Source organism: Bos mutus, chromosome 3 (genome assembly GCF_027580195.1).
Source record: "Bos mutus isolate GX-2022 chromosome 3, NWIPB_WYAK_1.1, whole genome shotgun sequence".
NCBI classification, from domain to species: Eukaryota; Metazoa; Chordata; class Mammalia; order Artiodactyla; family Bovidae; genus Bos; species Bos mutus.
The window spans coordinates 30,514,430-30,538,411 of NC_091619.1; the positions used below are offsets into that span (position 1 = coordinate 30,514,430).

The 23,982-nt window shown below is 41.6% G+C and overlaps 1 protein-coding gene and 1 pseudogene across 2 annotated transcripts; one reads left to right on the plus strand and one right to left on the minus strand.

The window, feature by feature from the left end:
* The first annotated feature begins 423 nt into the window (after positions 1-423).
* On the plus strand, positions 424-13,848 carry LOC102274320 (acidic mammalian chitinase-like; annotated as a pseudogene).
* A 134-nt stretch (positions 13,849-13,982) lies between these two features.
* CIMAP3 (ciliary microtubule associated protein 3) lies at positions 13,983-21,721 on the minus strand. 2 transcript variants are annotated; one of them, XM_070367512.1, is made up of 6 exons: positions 21,670-21,721; positions 21,271-21,413; positions 20,557-20,652; positions 19,674-19,804; positions 18,125-18,242; positions 13,983-16,713 (listed from the first exon to the last, which is right to left on the minus strand). In XM_070367512.1, the coding sequence occupies exons 1-6, from the start codon at positions 21,686-21,688 to the stop codon at positions 16,645-16,647; spliced, it is 576 nt and encodes a 191-aa protein (XP_070223613.1). In that variant the 5' UTR covers positions 21,689-21,721; the 3' UTR covers positions 13,983-16,644. The 2 variants fall into 2 exon arrangements, with proteins under 2 accessions (XP_070223613.1, XP_005904988.2); XM_005904926.2 differs by having other exon boundaries at positions 20,557-20,655.
* Positions 21,722-23,982: the final 2,261 nt, after the last annotated feature.

Consider the following 23,982-nt stretch of genomic DNA (forward strand, 5'->3'; position numbering starts at 1 on the left):
TAAGAACAGCTAATACCGTCCAAGGATTTTTAGTGTTTACTTTTCAATAAATACATGCTTTGATGCCAGGCACTAAATGTCCACAGCATAGGAATCTAATTATGTTTAAATGGATGTCTATCAGCCCTGAGAACTGCCAAAAAAAAAAAAAAACCCCTATTAAGCGGGTACTTTTCATGGTGATGGTCTCTGCCACGTTGTTAGGAGATGTTTTGTCCTTATTGAGCAGAGGAGGTGGTGGAGGAGTGCAGGTTGGAGGTCCATGAGTAGTTGTAGGGGAGGAGATCTGTTGACTTACTGATTAGCTATATACACATCTGGGTTAGATGCTCTCTGCTTGGAAGATATCCTTTATGACGACCTGGTAGTCAGATGATATAAAAGGCAAATCCAGGCTCTGCAAGACCAGTACTGACAACAACCATGGCAAAGCTTATTCTCCTCACAGGTGAGTCTGTAATTGTTGTGTGTGTTAGTTGCTCAGTCGTGTCCAACTCTTTGCAACCCACCAGGCTCCCCTGTTCATGGAATTCTCCAGGCAAGAATAATGGAGTGGGTTGCCATTTCCTTCTCCAGGGGATCTTCCCTACCCAGGGATTGAACTTGGGTCTCCTACATTACAGGTGGATGCTTTACCACCTTAGCTACTAGGGAAACCTGAAGTAAAGGTCACTCAGTCATGTCGGACTATTTGTGACCCCATGAACTTTACAGCTCATGGAATTCTCCAGGCCAGAATACTGGAGTAGATAGCTGTTCCCTTCTCCAGGGGATCTTCCCAACCCTGGGATCAAACCCAGGTCTCCCACACTGCAGGTGAATTCTTTACCAGTTGAGCCACAAGGGGAGCCCAAGAATACTGGAGTGGGTAGCCTATCCCTTCTCTAGCAGATCTTCCCAACCCAGGAATTGAACTGGGGTTCCCTGCATTGCAGGTGGATTCTTTCTCAACTGAGCTATCAGAGATGTCCCTCTATAATTGGAGATGGAGTCTTATTCTTACCTGATTTCTTTTCTCTCTGGATCTGATAGGCATGAAGTAGTCTTTACACTTTTCTATTCTTCTTTCATCATTTCAAATTTCCAAGGGAAAAATCCTGACATGCACAAATATGTCTGCTTCTAATTCTCTTATCTCAATCGACTATGGCAGCATTTCTATCTACATTGATGCTAGAAGCATGGTCCTAAAAGAAAGGCTAGTTTTCTTCCAATGCTTGTTTTACTCTCCCATCTCTTGTTGGGTTCTCTTTTATCTATTCATCTTCCTGCACCACCTCTTTTTAATTGGCATTATTTTTATTTACATGCTTATGTTTTTGGTATTTTTCAGAGATGAAAATCAGTAGGAACTGAGATAAAGTTATGCTAGCTACCTTTGTTCTACTCTTTTCAGGATTATTCCTTTTTTATCTCTTACTGTCCTACTATGCTGTTGATATATTATAAAAATATCAGTTAGAAAGTCAATCATTTAAATGGGTTGATTCAGTACATTGTTTAGAGCCCAGTTGTATCCATGGCTTTTACTTTACTCCAAACTTTTTATAGCTTCAGCTTGTCCAGATGAGATTTCTAACTCAATTTATAAAACAATCAGATCAAAAATGTTCCTTACACCCTGATGCCACCACCCCACCCAGAATGAGGATGAGAGGGCAGAGGTACAAGGTTCATGTTTATCTGACAGCTGATGCCCTCTCCTCATCCCAATATGGGAGGAAAGCTAGCACCTGCAGCATCCTCTGTCTGCCTCTATCCTTCCCCCCAGAACTGTGGCCGTAAAATCCCCAGGAGACAAGGGGGAGAAGATGAGGCTGATCCTGCCCCTTCCCTGTATTAGGTTCATTCCAGGACCCTGGCCACTGGCCTTAAGATAAAGGCTGGTCCTGTAGGAGGAAAATTATTCCTTAAATGAAAGCTGCTCAGTATCACAACTAACCCCCATGTGTTTTTCTGGCTTGGGACCCTGACTCCAGAACCGTGCCCTTCATTCCTACTCTGGGCTTTCATAGACTTGGCCTCAGTGCTGAGCTAAGTCCTCCAATTGTACAGGGTTCTGTCAGAATAGCCAGGCCTGGGCTGGTGAGGGAATATTCCTGGAACTCTCTCCCCTTACATTCCTATGAGTCTGAGATGGGTGGAGGTATGAACATGACAACCTTGGGCACCTGTGCCAGGAGGTGGCAGCTGTGCTTTTCCTGCGGTGATAAAAGTCTTATATAAGATTGAGCCCAGAGGCTGCCCAGGTGGCCAGTGTGTAGGCACGATGGGGAGGATGTTGTTCTGGGCCTGTGAGTCTCCCACTCTTTCTGCTCTTCTTCCTTCCCACACATCATGGGGTATCCCTGGGAATGCAGAGGAGGGTGGGCTTTTGTTTTAGTGAAGCTTCTACATGAGTTATTCCCCCATGCCTTGGACTCTGTGTAGAGGAACTTGGGATCCAGGCCTGAGAATGATGAAATGGGGTCCTGGAAAATACCACTGATAAATCCAAAAACTCCCAGGCCCTTGACATTCTGAAAGTCTCCTGGGTAGCACCGAGTCCTAACTGGGAAGCCCATCTAAGGATGCTTGTTTCTGAGTTTTGCTTCTTTGTTTGTTTCAGCCTTGGCTGTTCTGCTGCAGGTACAACTAGGTAAGGAGTAACACAACCTCCTATCCACACTCCAATTTTCCTGATAGTTACTCTTCTTTCCCTCCTTTCTTCTGACTCTGAATTTCCTCCACCTTTCATGATGTCAGGACTAGGGCCTGTTTTGTGATGTCGGGACTTGAGCTAGCTCCCAGCCTGTTTTGCTTGATCTCAGAAAGGCAGCAATGGGAGGGGGCCTATAGCTCACCTAATCCAGAATAATTCACTTTATAGATGGGAAAACTAAAGCAGAGAGGGAAGAAGTGATTTGTCCTTAATTGTTCAGAATCAGGACTTAAACCTATATTCTGATGCCAAGACTAGTAAAGTATTTATTACCTGTGTAGTTTATACTCTTCTTTGTTTTGTCTTTTCCCCCCTCAAATGTCTTCACATTATTTCTAATAACTAGGCATTGGCTGTAGATGTGAACATGACTAAAATCCAGATATGGGGACTCAGGAGACTGGGAAGAGCATGAGCTTTGGAGCAAGACTGCCTGGAAGTAGTGTAGGCACAATCAGTATTTGCGGAATAAATGGATGAATGAATTGGAATTCATCTTAAACTTTCAGCCTTGAGTAGTCCCAAGTTTCATCTGAAAATGAGAATGTTTCCCCCATTAGGCTGTATGGGAATTAAAATTTGCATAAAGCCTCTAGATAAAATATCAGTCATATCATATGCAATCAACAAAAGATATTTGTTTTATTGGTAGTGAAACTGAGTAATCTTTGAAATTATGAATTATTTGAGGAGCATCATTAACCTTACCACTTGCTGCTATGATGGCAAATTTATTTTATTTTATGTGTTGACTTGAAATGATCTCAAACTTTCTGGGTCAAGAAATAAGCTTAGACCTTGCTGGGATTCTGTTGACAAAAGTGTCATGACTGTTTAGCCAGGTCTTCCATAGGCGAGGGAAAAGGGTACTGCAGTATCTACCAGGTATCTGCCATGTGACCTCGTAGGGACCCCTTCCCCTTGAGTTCATCAGCAAGTGACACAGACAGTGGAGCCCTCCACCACAATGACTGCCGCTTTCTCTTGCAGGTTCAGCCTATAAGCTAGTGTGCTACTTTACCAACTGGTCTCAGTATCGACCAGAACCAGCCAAGTTCTTCCCCAAGGATGTGGACCCATGTCTGTGCACACACCTGATATATGCTTTTGCCACCATGAATGACAACAAGATTGCTCCCTATGAATGGAATGATATTGATGTCCTGTATCCTGGGTTCCAAGCCCTGAAAGAACAGTCAGTAGGACTTGAATCCAAAGTGAATGGGAATCAACGAGGGAGAGCGGAGAGCCCAAGTTCTGTCCCCAGTTTATTCCCAAATATCATAAGATTCTGAAAGGCAGTCCTTTGCAGATTTCTGATGCATATGTGGTAACCTATGATGTAAAGACTAAAGTGGGCAGATGGGAGGAGCACTTGCCATGGGAACTTTAGAGCTTGTACTTGGCTGTTGCCCATTTCCCAGAGACTCAAGAATGGGGATAGAAGAGTTGTTTTCTGCAATATATGTATCCTAAAACTCACAGAGCTTTCACTTAAATGTGCCTCTTGGTTTCTTTCTGCAGCAACAAAGATCTGGTCACTTTGCTGGTTGTTGGTGGCTGGAACTTTGGCACTCAGAAGTAAGTCTTTCCATGGCCAGAAAATGAGAGTGGAGGCAAAAGAAAGAAACCCTCAAGCTGGAGTGGGAAAATAAGATACCAGTGGGGAGGTGAAAATGAATGTTCCGGGGGAAAGAGGCCAGCTCTTAAGAAGAAACTGTCCGTGGATGGGAAAGGCTGACTGAAGCAGACCTGGAGAAATAGCAGTAGAATGGGGGAAATGATGGGGAAACACTCAAAAGACAGTGGACAATGGTGAGTGAGACAGACTGGCTTGGTGACGGAGAAGCACTTGGGCTGCCATAAGAGCATGAGCCCTGGGCTGGGTCATAGGCTCTTTTCTGGGGAAGTAGCGAGAAAGGAGGATTGGTAACCTCATAGGCTTTTTGACTCTGAGTTAGAAAAAAGAGATGATGAGGTTAGACTTGACTTATATGTTGAAAGTTGTCCAAGTCAGTGGTAAATGACTTTTTAAATTATGAAGTTGATGTCTTCCCATCTGCTGTGTGTGCTAAGTCACTTCAGTCATGTCCCACTCTTTGTGACCTTATGAACTGCAGCCTGCCAGGCTCTTCTGTCCATGGGATTCTCCAGGCAAGAACACTGGAGTGGGTTGCCATGCCCTTTTCCAGGGGATCTTCCTGACCCAGGATCAAACCCATACCTCATGTCTCCTGCACTGGTAGGCGGGTTCTTTACAACTAGCGCCACCTGGGAAGCCCAATGTCTTCCCATAATTATTTTAAAATTAGACAGCACAAAGTTATTTGACATGAAAAGTAACTTGCCCCTCTCTTCTTCCCTCCACAATTTTCCCGAGGTAGCCAGTCATGCTTAAAATGTTGGAGCAAAATATAATGAGTGTTTTTATTCTCACTCTAATAGCCAAGTGAAACTTCTGGCAGTTACCTATCAGGTAACAAGCTAATTCTCACATATAGCATTTGATCAATATTTCTTTTACCTCAAGTCCACTCTGCCAGTAGAACTTTTTCTTATCTTGCTCACAAATCACTTAAATAAGAAAATCTTTGCAGGTCAATTCCCCCAAACTCCAGACAATATCTCTACCCTTCACTTTTTAGATTACCCAGTTTGTGCTAGTCATTTTTTTTTTTTTTATTTTAAAAAAGTATAGCCACTGAATACCAGAATTAAAAACAAAAAGAAAAGAAAAAAGAAAAAGGAGATGAATTAGCGAGGTTGTGATCCAGTTTACAAAGGGTTTACCACAGGCTTTTTATAATCAGGAACTAACCACGAGGGTTTGAATATATGTTAATAGACTATAAAATTATTGACTATGGCAGAGGCACTAATTTTTCTAGATATTAAGTTACCTTCAAATACAAGACTCACAATTTATTCATATATTGGGGGCCAGAAATGCTTCATTAAATGTATTCACATTTTATAAATCACATCTTAATTTTGGAAACAGTAAATAGAAAAATAAACATCTTAGGATCAAAGAACTGTGGTGGCTAAACCACTGCCCCTGAAAGATCTCACTAATAAGTAAAATGCACATGTACCATTGATGCTATAAACAGAAAAATATTATTCATTGGGTATACTGAAGAAAATAAAATTTTAATTATAAACTTTTCTACTAATTACCATTAACAATTTGGATTCACCTTAGCTGTAAAAATCCAACAGAAGTTATTATAAAATGCATAATAAAATTGACATTCGAGGGTGTAAGGAGGATTTAAGGATTGGTGATGTTAATATAGACAACCTCTCTGCTTAGATTCACCACCATGGTCTCCTCAGCTGCCAACTGAAAAATCTTCATCTGTTCTGTCATTGACTTCCTTCGTCAACATGAATTTGATGGCATTGACTTGGATATCGAATATCCAGGGTCCAGGGGAAGCCCACCTGAGGACAAACAGTGATTTACCATCCTGATTAAGGTGGGAACGAAGCACTAGTTCCTGTGTCTTTTCGTAGAGAGGCTAGTGACTTCATGGACTGTCTGTGAGAGTTGTGTTTCCCGGGGATAGCAAATGCTGCTGTCTTCAGAAGTACACTTATGAAGGTGTTTGGGAGTTGCAAGCAATAGAAACAGACTCTCTGGGCAGCTTAAATCAAAAAAGAATTTACTGGGAGGATATAGGTAGCTGAAGGAATCTGATGAAGAAATTCTTTTTTTATTATATGTTTCTGGTAACACAGCATTATAGTTCAACATCTGTGTACATTGCAGAGTGATCACAACCATAAATCCAGTTATTAGCCATCACCATGAAGCTGATGTCTTTCATCTGTTTTGTCCACCCCCCAACCCCCATCCTCTCTGGTAACCACCAATTCATTCTCTATATCTATGAATTTGCTTTTATTTGTTTGCTGTTTTTTTTTTTCCTCAGATTCCATATATGATTAATATAATACTGTATTTGTTTTTCTCCCTCTCACTCATTTCACTTAGCAAAATACCCTTACCTCTATCCATGTGGTTGCAAATGGCAGGATTTCATTCTTTTTTAAGACTGAGTAGAATTCCTATAACATCTTATGGAAAGATCCAAATGAACTTCTAGGACAAACATATGTGTGTGTGTGTGTGTATGCTAAGTCACTTCAGTTGTGGCCAACTCTGCCACCCTATGGACTGCTGCTTGCCAGGCTCTTCTGTCCATGGGATTCTCCAGGCAAGAATACTGGAGTGGGTTGCTATTTCCTTCTCCAGGGGATCTTCCTGACCCAGGGACTGAACTTGTGTCTCTTGTGTCTCCTCCATTGGCAGGTGGGTTTTTTTTTTTTAACACTAATGCCACCTGGGAAGCCCTGTCATCTCATATATAGGAAGAGAAACTAATACCCTCCTCCCAGGACTTAGTCCTCATCCCCTTTCTTTCTTTGTAGCTTAAGAATATGTAAGAATATGTTATGCCTCTTCCTACTGACCTATAAGGTTTCTGCAGAAAAATCTAATGATAGCCTTATGGGATTTCACTTTTAAGTAACAAATTATTTGTCCCTTTCTGCTTTCCTTAAAGCAGCAGATTCTTTCTTTTTCATTAAATTTTACCATTTGTATTACAATGTGTCTTAGAGCATGTCTCTTTGGGTTCATTTTATTTTGAATTCTCTAAGCATCTTGGACCTGGATGTCTATTTCCTTCCCCAGATTAGGAAGTCTTCAGTTGCTATTTCTTCAAATAATTTTATGTCCCTTTCTCTTCTACTTCTGGGACTGTATAATGGGAATGCTGTTCTACTTGATATTGTACTAAAGGTTCCTTAAAGTATCTTCACTTTTTAAAATCCTTTGTTCAACCTGCTGTTCTGTGGTAGTGAGTTCCGTTACTTTGTCTTTTGGCTCACTGATTTTTCTACCTCTTCCAATCTGTTGTTGAACACATATAGGGTATTTTGCAGTTCAGTTATAACTTCTGTTTAGTTTTAGTTTTTTTTTTAATATTTTCTAGCTATTTGTTGATTTTGTCATTGTTTTCTTCCCTTCTCCTCCCAAGTTCAGTATCTTTATAATCATTTTGTTGAACTCTTTCTCAGGTAGATTGGTTATCTCCATTTCATTTCATTCTTTTTCTGAGATTTTTGTCTTCTTCTCTTGACTGGAACATGTCTCCTCACTTTTTCCTAATTCTCTGTGTTTGTTTTGATGCATTAGGTAAAGCAGCGAAGTCTCCCAGTCTTGATGAGTGGCTTTGTGTGGGAGATATCCTGTGGGGTTCTCACCATAGGGAATAGATAATGAAGACAATCACTAAAATCCACCCTTTTTTCTCTCTCCAGGAAATGATACAGGCTTTTGAAGAAGAGGCTGAAGAAGCAGGAAAACCCAGACTTCTGATCACAGCAGCTGTGTCTGCTGGAAAAGAGACCACTGATGCAGGATATGAAATCGCAGAGATTGGAAAGTGAGTGTGATGAGCCTCCCAGGGCCTCCACATCCCAGAGCAGAGAATCCCTAAACATTTTAATAGAAAGCATTCCCAGTAGTTATGTAAACATAATGTTGAGAAGGATGGTACCATCAATTGCCAAAAATGGTTGAATATTTAGTGGTTCTGGGATAAGGTGGTCACCCCTTTATATTGTCACTATGGTAGGCTTTAGGGGAAAGAGAAATAAGATTTAAGATCTTGGAAAATCTTTATATGTAACAGCATATTTCACTGACAGTTTCTTTTGAAAAGCTGTAAAATCGAGAAAGCTATTATTGACAAAACAATAGGATAGCTTTCCACTTGCAGTTCCCATAATCCTAGAGACATGTGTTTCTGAGACATATACTCTAACAACTATATTTCCTTATCTTCTGCTCTGGGTTTTCCCTTAATCTTTCAAGGAAGTAAAGGAGACTTTCTGTCTAGCCTCACGGGAGTCACAGAAGATAACCAGGAGACACCTAGGAAGCCACACTAATGGGATCATATGGATATCTACTTGACATCATGAATTTCCATGGCTATCATTTCTTGCTCTTAAATTTTCTATTAAAAAATGCTCCCGTATCATGATGGCTCAAATTCTCTTGTTCTAGGCTTCTTGATTTCATAAGCATGATGACCTATGACTTCCATGGTGGCTGGGACCCATGTACAGGACACAACAGTCCTCTGCACGTGGGATCCAAGGATCAAGGCAATATGCGTTATTTCAACTGTGTAAGAAAGAAAAACCCTAGTCATATGCAGAGGAAAGACAGGGGAGAGATTAGGAGTGTTGTTTGTTGGAAGGTTTTCTCTTTGTGGGACAATTAGCTAGACGTTTTTCATCATGTGGGACAAACACTGGTGAGGAATAATGTCCGTGTTGCTTCTGCAGGAATATGCCATGAAGTACTGGAGAGACAATGGGGTCCCTTCAGAGAAGCTCATCATGGGGTTCCCCACCTATGGGAGGACCTTCCGGCTCAGCACTTCTGACACCTGTCTGTGCCCCAGTCTCTGGAGCAGGGTCATCTGGTCCTTACACACGTGAGGCTGGCTTCTGGGCTTACTACGAGGTAACCACCATGGCTAATTCAGGCTAAAATGCCCTGGGGAAAATTCTTCCACTCTCCAAGTCATCTTGCTATCCTTATGTTCTTGAGATCCTGTACCCTGGTGGCTCAAAACTTGGAGCATATAGCCTGTGGAAAGGCAGGTTGATGGCTGAAGAACACTTTTCACTAAAAAAAAATCAATGTGAATTTCCTTTTGGGTTTAGAAGTATATGGGACCATCTTTTCTATAGCTCAAAACTATACTGAATTCTATTACATCCATGTAAATAGATGGAGAAGGATTTTAATAATTTAGCTCAGGGATGGCAAATACTTGGATCTTCTTTCAAATCTGATTTGATTGCATTTACTGAAATCTGAAGCTCTAATACTTGGGCCACCTGATGTGAAGAGCCAACTTATTGGAAAAGACCTTGATGATGGGTAAGATTGAAGACAAAATGAGAAGAGGGCTGGAGAGGATGTGATGGTTAGATAGCCTCACTGACTAAATGGATATGAATTTGAGCAGACTCCAGGAGATAGTGGAGGACAGAGGAGCCTGGCGTGCTGCAAGCCATGGGGTTGCAAAGAGTCAGACATGACTAAGTGACTAAACAACGGCTATTCAAATCTTGTGTTAAAAATTCAGACCGATAGAATAGTTAGCAGTTTTTGCCAGAGACTCAAGTGTTTTCAGAAGAATGACCTTAGCACTCATGGTCATGCTTACCATTTCTCAACTAAACTGTGGTTATGGAATTGGAATTTCACTTCTTGGTACCTGGTTTCATAGAAATTTGTATCTTTGTTTTATGATATAAAGTTACTTTCTAGAGAAATATGTGAAATTAATGTAGGTATTTCACAATGCCACTTTTCCCATCCCTCTTCCATTTCTTACTATTTTCCCCCTCCTTCCTCATGCAATACATGACATAATCTGTGACATGCTCAATGTTGCCTTCTTCCTTCGCTTCGTAGATCTGCACATTCCTAAGTGAAGCCACAAATGCCTGGATTGAAGACCAAAAGGTTCCATATGCTTATAAAGACACTGAGTGGGTTGGCTATGACAATATTAGGAACTACAAATATAAGGTATGAGCAGTGTAAAAAAATGCAATTCTAGCTTCAAATCCTAAGTTCATCATGAGCCCATTTTACTAAGATCTGTGGCTTCAAAGTTATAAATATATACAAAGTGGAATAAATCAACCTCATTATGATTTACCTTTCCCTCAAGACAGAGCAAATGATATGATTAAATACAGATTTAATGATCCAGTGTACAGCATATACTACTATACACTAACATATAGTATAATATTCTAAGGTGGTTAAAATTTATTTCCCCAATTTTTGTCCAGAATTAATCTATACTAACTTCCGTGAAATGATTATATAAGCCAGGCTTAAGACCAACATTTTCATGGACAATAATGAAAATATCCTTTAAATTTTTACTTAAATACTTTACAACCATTACCTAACTTGATTCTACACAATCCAGTGAAGTAAGAAATAGCCTCTCTGGTTTACAGATGTGTACACTGAGGTTCATAGATGCTGTGACTAATCCAAGGTTTCATAGCTGGAAAATGCAAAGGCAGTAATGGAACATGTTGTCTGACTCAGAGTCTAGGCTCTTTCCATAACATTGCATCTTTACTGAATCTTGGTCAGGAGAAGGTGGTCAAAATGGAGGAGAAAAAGAGCTGTATGGCGCAATGGTTAAGAATCTAGACTTTGGTGTCAGATATACCTGGTCCTCAAGCCCCGAAAGACAGGATGAGTTCCTACAAACTTGTGAAAGAGAAAAATCAACCTAGTAGTTCCTGTAAAGATTAAGCAAGTGATGAAAGCTAAAATGAAATGTAGCTTACCCTAGAATACTAGTATTATTTAATAGTATATTAAATTAGCTAATATATAGCTAATTTAATATACTATTAATATACTATTATATTAATTAATGCTATCAATATACTATATGTGTATGTATATACCTAAGAATTTATACGGAGAAGGCAATGACACCCCATTCCAGTACTCTTGCCTGGAAAATCCCATGGATGGAGGAGCCTGGCAGGCTGCAGTCCATGAGGTCGTGAAGAGTTGGACACAACTGAGCGACTTCACTTTCACTTTTCACTTTCATGCATTGGATAAGGAAATGGCAACCCACTCCAGTGTTCTTGCCTGGAGAATCCCAGGGATGGGGGAGCCTGGTGGGCTGCTGTCTATGGGGTCACACAGAGTCGGACACGACTGAAGTGACTTAGCAGCAGCAGCAGCAGCAAGAATTTATTAACTGGAGGAAGAAAACAAGAATGGGGCTGAGATAGCCCATCAAACCTTGAATTCACAAAGTGCATATCACATCCTTTCATAAAAGATATATCGACAGGGTTTCAACCCACCTGCATTTTTCTCCCTAATATCACCTTGTCGCCCTGTACTCCAGTTTGTTGTGTAGATGCCATTTGATTTTGGTTGCCAAATGCTCTCTTTGTCCACAGGTTGACTTTCTTAAGGAGAACAATTTTGGTGGGGCCATGGTTTGGGCCATCGACCTGGATGACTTCTTAGGCTCCTTCTGCAATGAGGGCAAATATCCACTCATACTCGAGCTGCAGTCACTCCTGGGCCTGTCCTCAGGTGGGTCACTACTGAGTTTACCACATTGTTCTAAAGATGATGCAGGTCAAGCTGCAAGAATGGCAACTGCAGAGGGACAAGAGTGCATGAGGCAGCCACAGACATCTAGACCCTCACATGTGAAAAAGGGACAGGTTTATAGGAAGAAGCTTTTTAGAAATGCATTCTTTAATCAAAGAGGCCAGTCTAAGTTCAGTAGCTATGTGGGTAAGGTTTTGAATATACCTTATACTCAGAGATGGACTTTTCTTCTCAGGAAAACTTTGTCTGGGAGGAAGAATCAGATACCTTCAAAGTGAGTCTGATGTATGTGCTAACATTTTCTCTAAAGTAAACTGCATCTCTCTCAGTTCTGTGCACCATATCCTAACTTAGAAATAGGCAGGCTGGCTTAGCCACTTCCCACCTGCCTTAAAGGCAGATATTATCTCTGGCTGCTAGTGGTGAGGGTTGGAGGTAGGTCTTGAAGAAGAACAGGGATAAAGACTCACATTGCTGACTCAGTAGTGTGTGACATTGTATGTTCCTTGGCTAAGCATCTCTGGAGAAGGCCTAAAGGTGGAGGCAGAGGTAAAGAAGTGGAAGATATAGGGTTCCCTATGTCTCTGCTTTCAGGAAATTCACAGAATCATTGTTTGTTTGTTTTTACTGTAAAACCTGTTAAAAGATAATTACAAAAAGATGGGTTCAGGACTTCCCTGTTTGTCCAGTGGTTAAGAATCTGCCTGCCAATCCAGGGAACTCGGGTTTAATCCCTGGTCTGGGAAGATCCCACATGCTGCAGGACAACTAAGCCCATGTGCCACAACTACTGAAACCCACACACTCTACAACCTGTGCCCGGCAACAAGAGAAGCCCGCTGCAATGAGAAGACAGAGCAGCCCGACTAGAGAGTAGCCCTGCTCGCCACGACTAGAGAAAACCTACACGTAACAACAAAGACTCATACAGCCTAAAGAAACAAATATATAAAATTAATTTTTAAAAAAGATGGGCTCAAATTACAGAATGAGGGAGTAAGAGGCAGCAAATTGTGGTGGTGGAGAATGTTCTAGCAATAGAGTAAAATGAAAAATAAAATGTCTGAATTGCTAGAGGGAGAAAAAAAAAAACAGCAAAAGGGCAATGTTGAAAGGAAACAAGCAAAAACTAGAGCCTAAGAAACAAAACATAACAAGATGACAAAAATCAAAATACAGCACTTAAGGTTAACAAGATGACAAAAATACAGATGTATTACTTATGGCAGAAAAATGGACAGATAAGCCTCCCCTGTTAACACAAGTGTTAATTAGCCTCACACATAAAATCCTCCATCCAGTCACTATAGTGCTGTGTTCATTCCCCCCTTGAGTGGAAACAGAGTAGAAGCCAAGGACTGCTTGGACCACTGCTAGGACTCCAGTGGCCCTGTTCTCCCGTCCTCCTTGCTTGGACATCTGTCCCCTTGTAACATTCTTCCCAGCCACAGCTTGGAACTCTCATGGGGCTCAAGTTCTTGGAGAACAAAGCCAATACAGGAGAAAGTCTAGAGTTGTTGCTTCTGGGCTCAAAGATAACTTATGATGATGCTCTGAAGAGATCTTCTTGTTCTTCTAGAATGCACTCCATCAGCCACCAAGACTTGGTATCATCAACAAGTGATACCCAGAAGTGAAGGTTTCTGTGCCAATATTGGTGGAGACAGTGGCAGTGGTGGAGAAGGTGGTGGTGATGGGGGCAGTGAAGGAGATGAAGGTTTCTGCACTGGTAAAGCAGATGGCATTTATAGCGATCCTGAAGACAACACCAAGTTCTACCAGTGTGCAGGAGGCAGGACCTTCTACTTCCAGTGTAACCAAGGTCTGGTCTTCGACCAAACCTGCATATGTTGTAACTGGCCTTCAATTTAAAATGTTGGAAAAACTCTACTTTGCTTCAGATTTTCTCATGCTGCATGTCAAACTCCATCTTCCAATACTCCATGTTGTCTATGTATTATATCAGTCTATCTGTCAATTTGGAGGCCCTACCTTACTAAAACAGCATTATGATTAGGTTTTACTCCATTAGAACCTAAAAAAACTATAAACACCTTGAACCAAATCCATATGTAAAATAAATATGACACTGCATGTTTTATTTTTTATAATCATCTGTATTTTTTCTTACATACTTGTATATATAGCTCAGCATTTCAAGTGACCCTGAAGTTTAATAGAAGCTATTTTTATGGAAGTTAAAATTTTACTTTTTATCAAATCAGACTACTGTTTTGGAAAGGGGAGTTTCCTTCCCTGGCGAAAGCCTTGAGAGTGTGAACCAAACAACAGTGTGAAAAAATTCTCTCACTCTTGTCAACATCTCCAAAGAAGGGGCCCAAGACCCTGTGTCAGAAAAATAACAAATGCTAAATTACCAACTCTGAAAAAAGTTGCATTTATGTGGATCCAAAGGAGAAAAGAAAGGGATGTGTGTGAGAGAGGTGAGAAAGGTTAATATTGACTAATTTCAAGTCATAAAAATACTTTTAACATGATAATAAAAATCTTTAAATCATCAGATTAAATGGAGTAAATGTTTTTAGATTGAGGTATCTAGGCTTATCTTAATATTTTAAGTTGATTTCCAGTGAACTCTCACTATTTTCTTCAGAGGATCCTGTCCCCTAAAGAATTAGGCCTCTCAGCATAATTTAGCAGGTTTCACCCTCCAGTGCCTCGTTCACCAGCTAACACTTACCATGGGGTGGCCTTGAAGGGTACAGCAGGCTATAGTTTTCTGAGGCACTAGCAGCATCTCACTCTTTGTTATCCAGACACATGAAGTCTTGCCATCAGGCTAAGTAGGGGACTACCCTGGTAGTCTGGTGATGAAGAATCCACCTTGCAATACAGGGCACACAGGTTCAATCCCTGGTAGGGGAACTAAGATCCATGTGAGTACCTCACATGTTATCTTGTGAGTAACATGCTGTGCGAAACTAAGCCTGTGTGCCGCAACACTGAGCCTGCATACTCTGGAGCCCATGAGCCACAACTAGAGAGGCCGAGTTCCACAACTACTGAAGCCTACATTCTCTGGAGCCCACACGCTGCAACTACGGGGCCCACATGCCACAATTAGAGCGTCCATGCACCGCAAAGAAAGCTCCTGCATGACACAATGAAGACCCTCTGTGCCACAACGAGGACCCAACACAGCCAGATAACTAAATAAATAAGAAGACTAAGTAGGCATAGAAGGACCTTCCCAATACAAGAAACTAGACTACACTTAATGCCCATTCTGAAGAAACTATACTTGAGTTATTAAGGTTTGTGTTGGAAGTAAAAGGCCTGTCTTCCAGGCAATGTCTGGGCTTCCCAGGTGGCTCAGTGGTAAAGAATCCACCTGCCAACATAGGAGATGCAGGTTCGATCCCTGGATGGGGAAGGTCACCTGGAGAAGGAAATGGCAACCCATTCCAGTATTCTTGCCTGGAACATTCCATGGACAGAGGATCCCAGTGGGCTACAGTCCATGAGACTGCAAAGAGTGGGAGTGCAACTGAGCAAATGAACACACACCAGGCAATGTCTAGATGAGTACTTTGAACGTGTCTCTCATGACTTTTGACCTTGGCACACCTAGAGCAACTTGTGAGGCTTTAGGGTATGATTCAAACTGGAAGACAGGGGCAGATCCAAACTACTAGCCTCCCTGGGAAGTCCTTTTCACATTGCAGTCCAGGGCCGTGGAGCCAGTAGATGAGTCTACTCTGATTTCTGCTGCATCCCCAGTGCTTGCCACTCTGCCTGAGGCACGTTTGGAATTCAGTATGATGATGACCGACAGACTAAATAGATGATATAATAGGAAAGGGGGAAGGGGGATTATTGGTTCTTTGAGTTTTACATGAACATGAGGAAGGCAATCAAATCAACAACCCACTCCAGTACTCTTTCCTGGAAAATCCCATGAACAGAGGAGCCTGGCTGGCTAGAGTCCACAGAGTCACAGAGTCAGACTCAACTCAGCACAGCACAGAGAAAGGCAGTCAAATCAGGACCTTCCCACTCCATGCTGGGAAACTCGGACACTTTGAAGCACTCCTGAAATATTTACTCTGCCTTTAAGTGTCCTCTGCGTCCCAAAAGCCCCAAAACAAGGCCCAGCAAGCCATTCAAAGCCTTGGCATGTATAGAAAAATAAATAGTCTCCTATCACCAGGGCTAGTGGTGTGGTGGTTTAGTTGCCAAGTCGTGTCTGACTCTTGCAACCCCATGGACTGTAGCCTGCCAGGCTCCACTTTCCATGGGATTTCCCAGGCAAGAATACTAGAGTGGGTTGCCATTTCCTTCTCCAGAGGAGAGGCTCTCCCAACTCAGGGACTGAACCCATAACTCCTGCATCACAAGCAGATTCTTCACTGATGAGCCACCAGGGAAGCCCCGGGCTAGTGGTAGAAAACATAACACTTGTGGCTGGGAATTAGAGGGCGAGGACCCACAAGTATAATATTTCAGTCAAGTGAAGCCACCCTGCTGAACATTCACTAGGAACTAGCCCTTCTACATGAATACACAACAAACCAGCACAAGGAGAAAGAGCCTTGTAAACTAGTCTTTACACTATCATGTAGTACTTATGAGGCCCTTGCCCCTCCCTGTGTCCCATGCTGGCAGACAGGAGGGTCAGAGCAATGCAGAAAGACAAGAGCACCTCTGGGCTCTGCATTGCTCTGTCCTGGAGGATTTGTGGTCAGGAGGCGCATGTGAAGGGAGTCGCAGCTTTTCAGTCATAGTACAGGCTTAGGTAGGCCAGACGGTTCCGATGCTTTCTAAAGTCTTTGTCTGTGGGCAGCTGCAATGAAAGAATATTATCTAGGTCAATATTCAAATGAGAACCCACTGCCTCTGGTCTTCCTGGCTCTGTGAAATAGGCATGCATGTTATACCTGTTGTGGCCTAGCTGAACCTCAACCCCATAGTAACCTAGCCTCACTGAGTCTCTCAGCATTGCTCTGTGCATCTACTCTTTGTCATCTTACTCTGGAAATGTCATACTAGGAATTATTTTCTACTTGGGAAGTTGTCAAGTATAGCTGGTAGGACTTCCCTGGTAGTAGAGTGGGTAAGAATCCACCTGCCAGTACAGGGGACATGGGTTCCATCCCTAGTCCAGTAAGATTCTACATGACATGAGCATCTAAGCGCGTGCACCACAACCACTGAGCCCACATCCTAGAGCCCGCAAGTCACAACTACTGAGCCCATGTGCTGCAACTACGGTAGCCTGTGTGTCTAGAGCTTGTGCTGTGCAACAAGAGAAGCCATTGCATTAAGAAGCCTGAGCACTGCAAGGAAGAGTAGCCCCAGCCTGCTGCAACTGAAGAAAGCCTGCCCATGCGCAGCAACGAAAACCTAGCACAATGAAAAATAAATAAATAATTAATTATTTTAAAATTATAGCTGGTGAACTTCTTGAAAAGAAAAATTATATATTTAATTCTTGAATGTTACCCATAGGCTCTAGCATAATGATGTTAATACATTTGGTGTTTAATACATACTTGGAGAATTAATCCCAGGTTCCACTGGATAATAAAGGGCACCTCTGGAATTATGATAGCTGATATGGACTGAGCATTTATTATGCTACAAGTATGGCACTAAATACTTTTCTACAATATCTCAATCTTTACAACTTTATCAGATAGAGTCTATTATTATATGCATTTTAACACTAAGCACACTGATGCTTAGAAAAGTAAGATTATTAGACAAAATCACACAGCAAGCAAATATGGAACTAGAATTTGAACCCAGGCAGTCTGTTCCTAAAATCCATATTCTTGGCAGAATGATCCACAGCCCTTGATGATCTAACACTAAGTGGTGTGATGGGAAGAGCAGTGGCTTAGGAGTCATCAGATCTAGGCTCTATTTGAGCAACTTCAACAAGCCACTTAATCCATCTGAGCCTCAGTTTCCTCCTCAGTCGCAGAGGATAATTATTTTGGACTAACCACAGAAGATTATTTGAAGACTAAATAAGAAAATGTGACTTCTGTTCCATCATACTCACCTTTAAAAATCTAGTGAAATTGGGTAACTCTCCAAAAAAATTCCCATATGTATATACACAAAATTGTGCAAGTAATTTTAGGGGAACAAGGACTTAACTGAAGCTTATTCACAGACTTCTGGTTAAGAATCACTGATACACACGGAAGTATTAGGTAAAGAACTCCAGAGAAGTCCAATCCTATTACCTCAGTTCTCAGGGTTCTTTTCTGTAGACATGGAACCTGAGCCCAGTCTGGAGATCCAAATTTCATTGGCCATCTGACTCTCTTGGGTGGCTTTATCTCTAGGTTGTATGTGGTAGGGCTAGAAAAAATACAGAACGTCATGTGTAATGAGTTAGCAATCATATATAACCTTCCACCCCTGATCTAGAGTCCTAACCCTTTGGGAAAAGGCAGTCAACTGATTCACATAGGATTCTTTTGCCTGCTAAAGTATTTCTGATTAAGTTTCAGTGTTCAAGGTATCTAGTCTTGACAAAGTAAAAACTCAACCCCAGTTTAAAATATTTCTGGAAGTTCAGTCTCCTTAGCTGAGAGATCAAAAGATCCCAGAAATGGTGGATGATAAAGTTAACACAGTGATGCATAAGTATTGCTCATGATGTAAAATTGAGGAGGAAAGAAAAATGCTAATTTAAAGTATCAACGACCTGGGGTCAGTAAAGTAGAACCATGTACAATTCCTTGACAATGGGATTATTTAATTATAGCCTTTGTTCATAACATTCTTTTGGTATAGACTCTTTGCTGTGGAAATAACATGTAGAGTGGACATAGGAATCAAGATTCAATATCTCTATTCCTTACTACAACCTTGAAAAAGTTACACTCACTCTCTGATCTTTGAAATTCTCACCAGTAAAAAAAAGACCTTGACCCCATGCCCTACCATTCCACACATTCTCAACAGCTTCCTCAAGCACAGAGATGCCTCCCTTGGTCTACTGGCCTATGTAATATAGCCACCACCACCCCACCTTCCCCACCCCATTCTCACTTCCTCTTTGCCCATGATACTGTAGTCACACTAGCCTTCTTTCTTTTTTTCTGCACACCAATTTCCTTCCCAACAACAGCCTTTGTACAAGTTCCTTCTGCCTGGGAAACTCTGGGCCTAGATTTTCACAGGGCCAGCTCATTCTTGTCATAATGATTTCAGACCAAGTGTCATTTCCCTAAAAGAGCTATCTTGACAATCCTTGCCAAAGTATATAGATTTTAGTCCACCACTCTGTATCATATCATCATCTTGTTTGGTTTCATTCAGCATTACACCAGGTCACCTTACTTCCTAGTGTGTCTATGATAGCCCCAGCTAATGGCTACTGTCTTGGTATAATTATTAAAACCCCATTTCAAGTCTCAGAAGTGTCATGTGCTGACTAATAAATTATATAGTCACTCTCTTTATTACTATTTATATTTTCTTGTTTGTTTGCTTCTCATCTGTCTGGACTCTAGAATATAAGCTTCAAGAAGTCAGGAATCTTGCATGATGGGTTTAATGCAAAATCTTTGGAACCCACAAAACTGCTTGGCCTTTTATAAATATTTATTGAATGAACCACTATACTCTACCATTCTATAATTTCTAGAGATCTAGAAGGCAAGAGGTTGAATTTTTAAAGCTAGATGGTTTCTTATTTAGAGGGCATGGTTGGGATGAAACCACTTTTTGTATTTCCTTTCCTATTGCTCTTTGTTGAAGTGCAGCAGCAAAAGGGGCACATACCCAGGATAATAAGAGTCCTTTGAGTATGTCCAAAAGCGAGGCAACAAGGCATTAAATGGAGCAAAATTTGGTTTGTGTGTTTGCTCTCGAACATTGACTGTCTGGTACATGCCTGGGTAAGGTGTCATATCCTGTTTCCAAGAAAATGATCAATATGTTAGAGGGTGATATATACATGTAAAGCCTTTTGATTAGAAAAAACAAAGGTATCCTCTCCCTGTTCATGTATCAGCTATGGTTTAACTACCTCAATCTATAGAAATGGCCTACAGTAGGTAGAAAACCAAGATACGCGTATGGTTCAACTACATAAAGGTGCCTAATGCTTAGGCTGTAGAAATAAACCTATGAGGGTAGAGAGCCATGGTAACTTATTACAGTTACTACCCCACCATCCCACCATCCCACTCAGATTCTTTTGGAGCCAGTATCCCTCTCCCTGAGCTTAAGTGTCAAGAAAAAGTCTAACAAGAGATTAACAGAAGATAATTAAGACTTGAAATCCAGTTACACAAAAGAATGAAGAAGTTGGAATTGGTTTTTTAACTGATAAGATATTATACTATATATTACATATAATTATATGATGCATATAAATAAAGCTTCTAGTATTTTACAAGCAAGTGTCGCAGGGCTAAAACCTTGCTTTGGTATTATTTCTTCTTAGAATTATTTTCCACTCTCCCAGGACACTCACACACACATTTGCCATGTTAACATCCATGCTTTTAAGATAGGTTTTTTAGTGGCTTTTGCCCAAAAGACTTTTTTGTCTTGAATTTTGGGCATATTCTTTAGGTAGCCTCCAGCTATGCTCCCCAATGCAAATACATTCAGCAACATGGATAACAGTGAAATCTAAGCACATTCAGCCATGTCTAACCTTGCTAACTGGCTTAAACCTTGTAGCTGTTCTGGCACCAAGAGTGTATCCTTTTTTACTGGTCGGGATCTTAGAGAGGTTGTATGCCAAGCCATACTTCTTCAGGTGTTATGTAGAAAACAAACAAAGAAAAAAACACATATAGAGAACATTATAGTTATTAAAACAGTGTGAACTTAAAGTATTCCTGAATCTTCTCTGCCAAAGTTGCTCTTTCTTTCTTGATTCTTCTGAATCATGACCATAGAATTACATAAATAACACAAACAGTTGCATTCCTACAAAGGAATGTGGCTAGATAGGTAGAGAGAATGCCATTTCTATACATTCCAGTGAATCCAGTTCTCTGGGTCCCACAGAGCTGAATCTGCTCTAATTCAACTATCAGTATGATCATACAATTTCATAAACTACCTATCAGCACAGCCACAGTCCACGTTTGGACTAAGAGGAGATACTGAGTCACTGGTCTTTCTGACTGTGAATAGTGAAGGAACAATACTGGGAACTGCATGAGGCCCAGGCTTGCATTTGGTGGGGATGGCAAAGGGGAACAGTGGCCCTTTACTTTCTGACTGTAGAGGACCAGGGCACTTTTTCATGTTGGGACCCTGATGGTCACAAATCCCATAGGGCTTTTCTTCGGGAAAACTTGGGTTTCCTTATATAATGGTCTGGGAACTGACACCCATCTAAGGGAAGGTGAATACTCACGTCTTCTGCTATATAACATCCAGGCCCTCTGTTGGGGGCTCCTCTAATAGGGGGAAATTTGTTTCCCAACAAGCTTTGGGGATGGATGTGAGGAAAGATCTTCCTATTCTGACGTGTTCCAAAGGAATAGTTAAGCAGCGGCTCTGCAAATAGAGAAAGAAGAGAAACTTCACATGAGGAAAGGCCCCTTGGTCTAAGTGAGAGCTTCAGGGCTAGTTGGGGGTGGGCCACGGGACAGAGCTCTTAGGGGCAGACCCTTAAGAAAAATCCATGTAAAGGGTAGCTCAAATCTGTGTAAGGGGATGAACTGCATTTTCCCCTCCTTTTGCCCTTCGTTCCCAGCCTTCCTACTCTTCCTCCTGCCTCTACTGTAGACTCCCCTACTACAACCCTCCTCACCTGCTTTAACGAAGCACATCTCAGGAGCTCCACCAGGCCCCGGGTTTGTGTACTGCGTTGCCCAAGAAACAGAGGCGGGCCCAGCAGCCCCAGCCGTGGAGCTCCCAGAGAGGAGTGGCTCTGAGCTAGCCTACTCAGCAGTGGGGATTCCTGCGGAGCCCGCTTTGGGGCAGGAACTGTGCCTCCCAGGCCAGGAACCCAGGGGAGTGAGAACTCTGAAGCTGGGCAGGAGGTAGGGGGTTTGCTAGATCCAAGTTGTAGGCTGAAGAGCTTTGAAAGCTGGGCCACTGGAAATGCACTACTGAGGAAGGATGGACTCCTCCACGTGCAGGATGCCCTGAAATCCAGGCTGCCAGGACCAGGAATATAGAAAACACAGCCTCTGCAGTGATGATCTATGGAGGTGGGCTTCCTGGGCAGTGCCAGAAGAGGGGAGTTGGGAACCTAATGGAGCCTGGATAGTTCCGTATTAAGCCTGTTTTAGACCCATTTTTCCTTTTCTTCAAGGCATTCCCATCAGGTTACCCCTTATACCCTTAAGAGGGGCTCAAGTCTATAAAAGTTCTGGAATCCTTAAGTAGAACAGTAAGAGTACAATGGAATAAAAGAAGTGCTTAAATTTGGAGGCAGTTACTTAATGTTTAAGTCCCAGGTTCCTCAGACGCTTTACCATCTGAGCCACAAGGGAAGCCCTATCTCTAAATTAGGAACAGTAATTCCTTTTTATAGGGTTGTTGAGAGGGTTAAGATAACAGCATTAAAGAGAGTCATTGCCTAGTGCTTGGTAGTTCACAATAGGAGAGATTTTTATTAGTGCAACAGTATCTAGCCAGCTTAGGAGTACTCCCACCCTAACCTAAGAAGAAATATCAGGGTGTATGATGACTTCTTCACCTTTGTCCTAGATATTAACCCTGACTTGTTCTCACTTGATTTTAGGATAACTTTCAGAGTTGGCAAGTGTGGCAGGCAACAGAAAGCACAGTGTGATAGTGTGATTGGTACATTCTGACTTTGGCTTCTAAGAATGATCTTGGGATCCACACATACTCAGGGTTAGAACTGTCTACAGGCGTGATTTTATAGCTCTCATGTCGGGTTCCAAGAGAAGTGATCCTGAGTCCTAGAGGATATTTTGGAAACTTAGAGAAGTCTTTTGGGCTTCCCAGGTGATACTAGTGGTAAAGACCCCGCCTGCCAATGCAGGAGACATAAGACACATGGGTTCAGTCCCTGGGTTGGAAAGATCCCCTGGAGGAGGGCATGGCAGCCCACTCCAGTATTCTTGCCTAGAGAATCCCATGGACAGAGGAGCCTGGTGGACTACAGTCCATAGAGGTTGCAAAGAGTCGGACATGACTGAAATGACAGCACAGAAGCTTTTTCCTTGTTAAAAATTATTGAGGCGATGCTCCTGGTCAGTGGACCAGGAAGGCTGGATACCTGTAGCTCACTGTGCAATTGTACAGTGAATTGTGTCAAGTCCTGTATAACAAACACTCCAATGCTTTCCTGGCCTCTATGGAAAAAAAAAATTATATTTGACATACATACAAAAAAGACAGTGTTTTTTTTTTTTAAGAAGTAATGCAGAAAGCCCAATAATATAGGAGAAGGTCTTAAGAGAAACAAAACTTAACTGGAATAACGATATGGTCTCAACATTATTGAACAATTTGCTTCAAGTCTCCTTTCTACTCAAAATATAATTGCAGTAACAATCATGGTAAACAAAATGTAAAGAGACATAGTATTAATTTGATTATTTTCACTGTCTTTAGAAATATTAATATTTTTAATACCCACAGGTTTTTTTGGAAATTAATGTTTACATTATTAGTAACATGAAACAGGTCTCACAAAGTACTTTGAAATTATGACAACATATTCTTCACTGGTAGGTTGGTTTGCTTCAGACTAATTCTCCAGCTGAGAAGAGATAGAAATACCAGACAAAACATACATATTTCAAGATAGCAGAGATATAGCAAAGAAAAAAGAATCTGAAGGGCTAAGACCCTGGAGAGAGGGCAGCCCAAAGTGGTGAGCCCAACAGTTGATGCTCTTGTTCCTTTTGAACATTCACTAGTTACAAATCTCACTGAGAAGCAGAGAATTTGAGCAGAACTTTGATCAGTCAGTCTCTAAAAACAGGGAGCAAAAGTTAGGCTGACCATGGCAGAGGAGAGACTGGAAAACACCCTGGACTTTTAGTTAGGAGTCTAAAAAGATACAACTCAGCTACAAAAGTAAATAAATAGAGCAGCTGTCAAAAAAAAAAAAAAATTCTGAAGTTCAGTTTTGTATCAACTC